The sequence below is a fragment of the Macrobrachium rosenbergii genome, chromosome 15 (assembly GCF_040412425.1).
Source record: "Macrobrachium rosenbergii isolate ZJJX-2024 chromosome 15, ASM4041242v1, whole genome shotgun sequence".
NCBI lineage: Eukaryota > Metazoa > Arthropoda > Malacostraca > Decapoda > Palaemonidae > Macrobrachium > Macrobrachium rosenbergii.
In genome coordinates, this window is record NC_089755.1 from 51,583,214 (window position 1) to 51,591,797 (window position 8,584).

Genomic DNA, 8,584 nt, shown 5'->3' on the forward strand with positions numbered 1-8,584 from the left:
ACTCCTAACTTTTTATTTTCATTTTGCCAATCAATTTATCTCATTGGTGTATGTATATTTATCACCCATTGAACCTTGTCCACTTCAAATGTACCAGTAATAGACCTTTATTTTACCTTTGACATTCAACATTACCATTTCAGTAATACATTACCATTTCAGTAATACCGTCTTTTGTTCCAGTATTAATTTTCCAAGACAATTTATTATTCTTTCCAACATTTTCTCTGATTCTTGTTGCCTTTTATATGACAAACCATTGGGATAAAAAAAAATAAAATTGATATATTCAAGCCTTTAGTCTATTATGTTTCATTGGCCAAAGATGGCAGCGGATATCCCTGATTTATTTTCTCTTGACAATTCCTGACCTCCATCGTGACGCGCAAATGGTTTCATTCACGACTGCAGTATCTCTCTCTCTCTCTCTCTCTCTCTCTCTCTCTCTCTCTCTCTGGAAATTCGCTGTAGGTGCGGCCTGAAACGCTAGGGGGCTACGAACTCACTACCTTTGATCCGCGCCGAGAAAAGTTTGGTCAAACATTAGCCTTTTTTTTTTTTTCTTCGGTACAGCGTCCACGAGAACTTTACAAATCTCATTGGTTGGCTTTGCAATGAATTACTTTATAATTATTTTACGTGGGATTTCGTCGCGTGTTTTGGTCGCATGCACGGTTTATGGAAATGCGAAACAAAGCGGTCCCTCTTGTTGTTCGTTCTATCGGGGTTTTTCAGTCTCAGACGCCGGGCAAACAGTGTTGCAAACATGGCCCCCACCCCCCTTTTATAGGCAGACTAAATTTGCATTTCTTGTTGAAGGGGCTATGGAAAGCAGGAACATGATGTGCTGTGAATTTATATATATATATATATATATATATATATATATATATATATATATATATATATATATATATATATATATATATATATATATATATATATAGTAATATATATAGTAATATATATAATATATATGTATATATATCTATATATATAATATATATATACATACATTTAATATATGTGTATGTATATGTATGTATATTTATATATAATTATATACATAGAACACCTATGCCATTATTCACAGAATCATTAGAGGTCGCCCGCATTGTGGGAGGATGGCCGATGATCTCATTCACATGAATAAACAACAAAAACCAGTTCCCCGCGAATATTCGAGTTTTCATTTTCTCTTTCCTATTTTAGCGACCTTCGCTCGTTTATCACCTTCTGTTTATCAGCAGCGTATATCTTCAGCTGTTCGTTTCTCTTTCTTCAGCTTTTGTTAAACACTTTTATTTCTTTTTTATTTCTCAATGTCCTTTAGCGAATGCCTGAGTGGTGTTTGCAAACTCTTAATGTTTATCTAGTCTTCCTTTCTCATTCATTCAGTCTCTCTCTCTCTCTCTCTCTCTCTCTCTCTCTCTCTCTCTCTCTCTCTCTCTCTCTGAAGAGAGGTCATGCGCCGCTCCCTCAGAGCCGGTCCATTCATTTGCAATGACGTCATAAGCAAGTAACCGATTGAAAGTCGGGCACGGCTAGTGAACGCTGTTCCTTTATAATATTAAAAAAAAAAATGCACTATTATACTATCATTACCATCCATAAAACACAGTAGCTTTGGTAGTTGTAATAGTAGTAGTAGTATTTGATCATTTTATTTTGGAAATAAGAACCACCTGTCAGCGGTCATGTCCTCAGTAATGTTTTACGTTTATCTGTCCTTTACTGTCCCAAATATTGCGTTTCTTGTCAGGCATTCCCCTTTTAAAGGGTAATCGAAGTTATCGGAAAGTTATGATGTATTTGGAAGCTTGAATTGCAAGTCAGTTGCCCCTGTGGGCTTGTGCCATTTGAATAGGTTTCACCATTTGAATAATAATAATAATAATAATAATAATAATAATAATAATAATAATAGATTCACAATTTCGTGAAAAACAATCTGAGTAATAAAAATCCACAATTATATAGTAAATATATTACTATGTGAAAAGAACCAAAGACTTTCGAGCCTTTGGTTATTTTTACATAGTAATATATTTACCACATAATTGTGGATTTTTATTGCTCACAATAATAATAATAATAATACGTATAGGATCTGTCGTACGCAAGAGCTACATCGTTGTTTCATGAATCTTCTTGCCATTCAAAAGAAGTTTCACAACTCTTTAGAAACAAATTTCATTGTCGTAACTTTTTTTTTTTATTACCTTTCCTTACCTTTGCCGTCTTCACTATGTCTAGAGACGTGGTTTCTTCAGAAAGCAAAGGCCCACATTTTCATTTTCATAATTTTTTTTTTTATTTCATTGTGAGATTTTATTTTGTAGTATTACGTAGGAATCGATAGCAAGTCTTAAAAGGAATGGGAGAGAGAGAGAGAGAGAGAGTATTAGTCTGGATTCGTTACGAAGTAGAGAACGGGAGCAAGACAGTAATCCAAAGAGTTGGGAAGGAGAAGCGGGAATCAACCGACCAATCCGAAACTCAATACTCACTCTATGGCTTGAGGTCCTCATTGTCATTTTAGCAGCCCTCAGCAAATTCTAGCTTCAAGTGAAGCAGTATTTGGTCTCCTTTATTTACGGGAGAGGGACACAACTTTGTGAAAAAAATGAAAAATGATAAAATATTGCCATAATGTGGCTATTAAGCCGTGCTGTGGAATGCATGCATTGCCTTAAAGACAGCAATATATAAGTTCAAGTAGCCAAGATGTTAAATAGGCTCCCCGGATACTGAAACAAAAAATACACAGTATGTTATAAACAAAGGCATATTTGCTGAATTTAATGCAACGAGGATTAAGCTCTCTGATGATTCCATTTTTATATATAATTAAGAATACTTGTGTCGTATGCAGTGTCTATTAATTAAAGTCGACTCAGCGGCGGGTGATATTTTGACTTGTATTTATATCACCCATTACCATCTTCCTTTAGTAACTTTATTTGTTGATTTTTTTTTCTTCGTTCCTTTCCTTTAAGAGGTGGGGAATTCATGTAATTCCGTTAGGCCCGGACTAATTTTTCCCTTCCTCCCTTTCATTTGATTCTTGGAAACGGAACTTCCAAAGCAAGAACTAACTTGAGGGTTGTTAAATGAGAGAAGAGTACTAACAGTGTAACCTATTCCAATAATAACCCGCTTATATAAATCTGCTTTCTTAATATTCATTTCCTTTTTTATATATATTTGAATTATAACTCTCAAAGCGACAACAAGTTGCTTTTTGATGTAAAAGGCAGATTCGTAATTAAAGTAACTATGAATTGAGCGCGGTTTGGTGGCCTCGTGAGAATCAGTACAGTTTTCTTTAGAGTACCTGGGGCGTGGGCTCTGCATTACAGAAAATCGTTTCATGGTATACTCCTTAATAAAACGTATGATGCTGAACGTTCGTTATCGAACCTATTAATGTTAGCAAGTCACAAGATTGAGTATTTTAATACGTATTTGGAGGCTTTTAATGGAATTTCCGTTTCCTTCTCAATGTGGATAACATTTATTGTGCGTCCTAATCGGTTACATTATTTATACTAAAGGGCAATCGATATATCTGGAAATTGCCTTCGAATATGTTCTCAGAGATGCCTATCATTAATTTTATATAAAATGGAAATAACATATTTAAATTATCAATATGTAAGACTCGGGGCTTCCAAATTAACATTAAGCTTTCTCGTACACGTTAGAATTCTTCAGTTTTTTCTCTGAGACTTAGCTCATCGTAGTCTAACTAAAATATTTTTTAACACTGAAATTGTACCTGTAATCTTGTGGTCGATTTTTCGCCATTCTCCCCATTTGGCTATTTCCCCCTCCCCCCCGCCATCCTCTCTCTCTCTCTAGCTCTGTAAATTCCCTGCTGAGGTAAAAGACCTTTATCGTGGTAGTTATTAATTTTTTGTATGTATGGAGTATTTTAAAAATATATTTATGAAATATATAAAGGTTTATTATGAGAAATAATCTTATCAACAGACAATAGAATAACATGCAGAACAAAATGACCAGTATTATTGTATCAGCTGAAAGGTTGGGTGTAGAGAGGGTATAGCCTGCATATCCTAACATCGCATAAATATACATAACCGTTCTCTTTGTACATAAAATAATAACTGTAAACAAAATTTCTGTTATTCTGTTTTGCACAGGTTTATGAGGAAATATTAAAGGATCTTTCCTAGATAGTGACCCCCAGCAAAGTTCGGGGTTGTTATCTAGGACTAATATTTCTTTGGGGGTCATTATGATATTTACTGTCTTTTATTTATGTTGTAACGGTCATCCCCAAAGGGCTTGTACTAAACACGCCGCAAAGGGGGTCACTATCTAGGAAAGATCCATATTAAAAAGGTTATCACGAATGTATCTCTTAAGATGGCGTCCTTATTGCCCCATTTGAAAGATTTTCTTTGCTAGTGTCATGCACAGATGTTTCATTTAGCCGGAACGCGTGATTGACAAGTCCACCGGGTATTTTATCACTACTCGTGTCTTTTATAACACTAACAGTATTTATCGTAACCGTGTCTTGTTTTTGAACGACGTCCTTTTCTTCCTGGGCCTCTGCAGGCTCCTGATTTGGAAAGTTTGTTTCAGACCTGCGCGCCAAATGGGCGTTTTCATTTGGCAAGTGTCCGTTTTGTTTGATCGCGACTATGACTTCCGCTTCGCTTTGGGAGTTAACTTTACAGACAAGTGGCCCGCTGTCTTCTTGAGACTGGGACTCGTGAACTTCAGCCGTGTGGACGATTGTATGCAAGCCATTCGGCGGCTTGTTCATGTGATTCATGACTGCTCTCTGATACACGTTTTCCACAGGCCGTTTGTCATGCAGCGGATACTCGAAATTGGACGCGTTATCGTGAGCATCCGAGGGAATGTTTTTACCGGGGCTAGGTAACTTGACTTTAGGGGGTTCGACCACAGCGACGATTCTGTTGAAGCTCGATTCATTTTCTGACACGACTTCAGGACCCGCTTCTAGGTATCTGGTGCCGTTTTCTATGTGTGAAATCTCTTTCCTCGGCCCCCGCTGACCGGTTTTCCGTAGGATCACCAGTATGTGCGAAAGGGCCATGACACCCAGCCTTCTCTTGCTCTGCAGAGTGTTTGCGATGGCGTCTCTTATCGGTTTGCTGTACAGAATATAGAGGTAGAAGTTGAGGGCGTGGTTCAGTATCTCGAGGTCGTTGGCCAGCGCCCTGAATAGCTCGAACTTGAACCTCGTCGAGAGGTTCTCGTCGTAAAGGGCGCCGAAGATGCCCGACGGCACGATCGTGACGAAGAAGGAGATCGTCACCGCAGCGAGGAGATGAATGAGGTGCTGGTTGTGTTTCTTTCTTTGTTCCGCCGCCGGAGAGTCCTTCGGCTGCCCTCCCCCCATCGTCATCCGCTTCTTCTTCCGGCGCAGTCGCAGAAATTCCTTCACGATCAGAGAGTTCAGGACGGCCAGGACGACGACGGGAATGAATATGGTGACCGCCTGCCGTGCCCACGAGTACCCCACGAACCAGGGACTATCCCTGACTTCAGATTTCATGCAGGACACCCACCACTTGCCGCCGCCAGGAGGCTCGAAGGATGTTGTCGGACAGTCTTGGTAGAGCTTGGGTTCTTTCAGGGCAACGCTAGGTCCCCAGGCAATCAGTGCCAGAGCCAGCGATAGGCCGATGCCTATTCTAGCGTTGCGTTTGGTGTGGATCGTTTTGAATTGTGCTGGACGACACACCGAGAAGTAGCGATCGACGGTGATGATGATGATGACGAAGGTGGACGTGCACATGGGGCCATTCGTGAAGATGACCTCGCAGTAGGAGTACCAAGCGGCCGTCGAATAGGCGCGAGTTCCCTCCTCCAGCAGATGGACGAGCAGCGATATGCTGAAGAACAGGGACAGGAGGTCACTGATGGCTAGAACAAAGAACAGCGTGTACGTCACACCTGTAGAGATAGAACATTAAATCTTAAACGTTAGAAAAGAAGGCTTTCGGTGAATTATCTTTTATATGTATGGAAAATTATACATACATGCATGCTATATATGTATATATATATATATGGAAAATTATATATACATGCATCTATATATGTATATATATGAATAAAGACAAAATCCACGAAGGAAAGAGAGTCTGCTAAGTAAAGGACGGTAAGTCGAAAGGCCTTGCAGCACTCCATTGTTATTCTTTCCTTCGTGGATATTGTCTTTGTTTATATATTCATCACGTTCCATATTTTCGTGATTCAGTTATACATATGTATATATATTTATGGAAAATTATACATACATGCATATATATATATACAGTATATATATATTATATATATCAATTGTATGTATACACATTTACTGACGTGCACAACTTTTAGGCAGGCCCTGTTATCAGGAAACACTTGCAGTGAATATCACATTATTCAAAATATTAAAAACAAAAATTAAATTTCAAATAAATGATCTCCCTTCTAGAAGAAAAAAGTTGTTGTTGATTCTAGCGAATTTAAAGTAACTCTAGAACTTAAAAGCTTAATCGCTAACTTCTTTTGTTGTCAGCCCAAGCCTCAGGCAGGGTCGCTCTTTTTAATGAACCTTCTCCAGCTGATTCTGTCTTGTACGGCTTATTCCATAATTGGTTTTGGAAGATGTATGATTGCACTGAATTGAATATAGAGTTTAGGCCAACGGCCAAGCACTGGGACCTATGAGGTCATTTGGCGCTGAAACGGAAATTGACAGTAAAAGGTTTGAAAGGTGTAACAGGAGGAAAACCTCGCAGTTGCATTATGAATCAATTGTTAGGAGTGGCTGGAAAGTAAGATGGAAGAAAGAGAATATGAAAGGAGGTAAGTAAAAGGTATGGAGTACGCAGGTATATATCTTTCCATAATGAAAAGTTCATTGTCATTCCGATAGTTTGATCTCATCGTTGTGATCCACAATCACTGGCAACAGGGCTCTTCACACCACTATGATGGCGTCATCAAGGTATAGTTCTCGTTGATTTCTACGTATAATAATGTAGCCCAGATTTTCAGAGATCACTGAGAACCTCCTGAATTTCGGGTGTTGTTTTATTCAAGGCCAAGAGAAAGAGAAGGTCTGCTCACTTCCCCCTAAATCCCCCATGTAGGCGGAGCTTTGTCTACCTCCGTATTGCGTCAGCAGGCGAATTGCCGTAATGAGCAGGTACCTCTAAGATACGTCATCGCCTACGTAGTTACCCCCTGGCGGGAGGCGACTCCACCCAGTTGGGTAGATCTTGTCTCTCTTGGCCTTGGTTTTCTTTGCCGTGCTCCTTTCACTTACAAGAAAGTCACGGACGAATTCCGAAGTCGACGGTGATTAGTCGAGCTTCTTATCGCGCCCTTGAACTAATATTCGTGTCAGATAATCACGATAACTTGAGACTAATCGCTCTGATGCACACTTATCATTTTCTCCTTATCCCCATAGGGAGGTTAGTACCGTCAGCGCACCTCACGTGGTACACTGTAGGCATTACTTAAGGGCCTTTGCAGCGTCCCTTCGGCCCCTAGCAGCAACCTCTTTCATTTCATTTACTGTAGCACCGTTCATATTCATTCTTCCATCTGACTTTCCACCCTCTCTAACAATTGCTTCATAGTGCAGCTGCGAGGTTTTCCTCCTGTTACACCTTTCAAACCTTACTGTCAATATCCCTTTCAGCCCTGAATGGCCTAATAGGTCCCAGCGCTTGGCCTTAGGCCTAGATTCTATATTCTATTCTCCTTTTCTCCTCATTGAAGCGTTGAACTGACGACTTTTTTTTTGGGCGGGGGTGGGGGGCGTCTTCTCTTAACACGGATCGGTCGCAGTATTTCACGAACCAAAGAAAGTTTTCATAGAAATTTTAGAATATATAAGAATAAATGTTTTGTAAAATAGCTTTCAAGTGTTTCCTAATTTGTAAGGAATACGTTTTTAGGGGTTAAGGGTATTTCGTGATGACAGTTGCTGTCAATTCCTTAGTTGAAGGCTTCGAATTAGCATCAGAAATTTTTTAGTGTCCGTAATTAAGCAAGCTGGAATGCAGTCGTTTTTGACTGCTTCTTCTTCTTCCGATGTTAAAGAATCATTTGACTCCCAATTTGAAATCAGTCTTCAGGAATAATAGACAGGTGGCAATTTCCAACAGGTACAGCCAGAAAGTGAATGAAATCAAAACTATTACATATATTTCATGTATAATCTCACCGCTGTAGTATTCGGTATTGTGAACAGTATCGCTGGGTAAAGCCAGGTATTGATGCGTAATTTAAAATTTTGTATGAAGTTCTCGTTCTGTTTATTTAAGATATTGTATGAAGCTCTCATTCTGTTTATTTAAGATATTGTATGAAGCTCTCGTTCTGTTTATTTAAGATATTGTATGAAGCTCTCATTCTGTTTATTTAAGATATTGTATGAAGCTCTCGTTCTGTTTATTTAAGATATTGTATGAAGGTCTCGTTCTCTTTATTTAAAATGTTGTATGAAGTTCTCGTTCTGTTTATTTAAGATATTGTATGAAGTTCTCGTTCTTTTTATTTAAGATATTGTATGAAG

General features: G+C 38.8%; 1 protein-coding gene across 1 annotated transcript in view; it reads right to left on the reverse strand.

Annotated features, from left to right (window-relative positions):
* Positions 1 to 4,245: 4,245 nt before the first annotated feature.
* Positions 4,246 to 8,584, reverse strand: part of LOC136846694 (probable G-protein coupled receptor AH9.1) — a 16,341-nt gene continuing 12,002 nt past the window's right edge. The window contains exon 4 of the mRNA XM_067117764.1: positions 4,246 to 5,961. Within this exon, the coding sequence (XP_066973865.1) occupies positions 4,391 to 5,961 (1,571 nt within the window). The 3' untranslated portion in view covers positions 4,246 to 4,390. The remainder of the gene's footprint in view (positions 5,962 to 8,584) is intronic.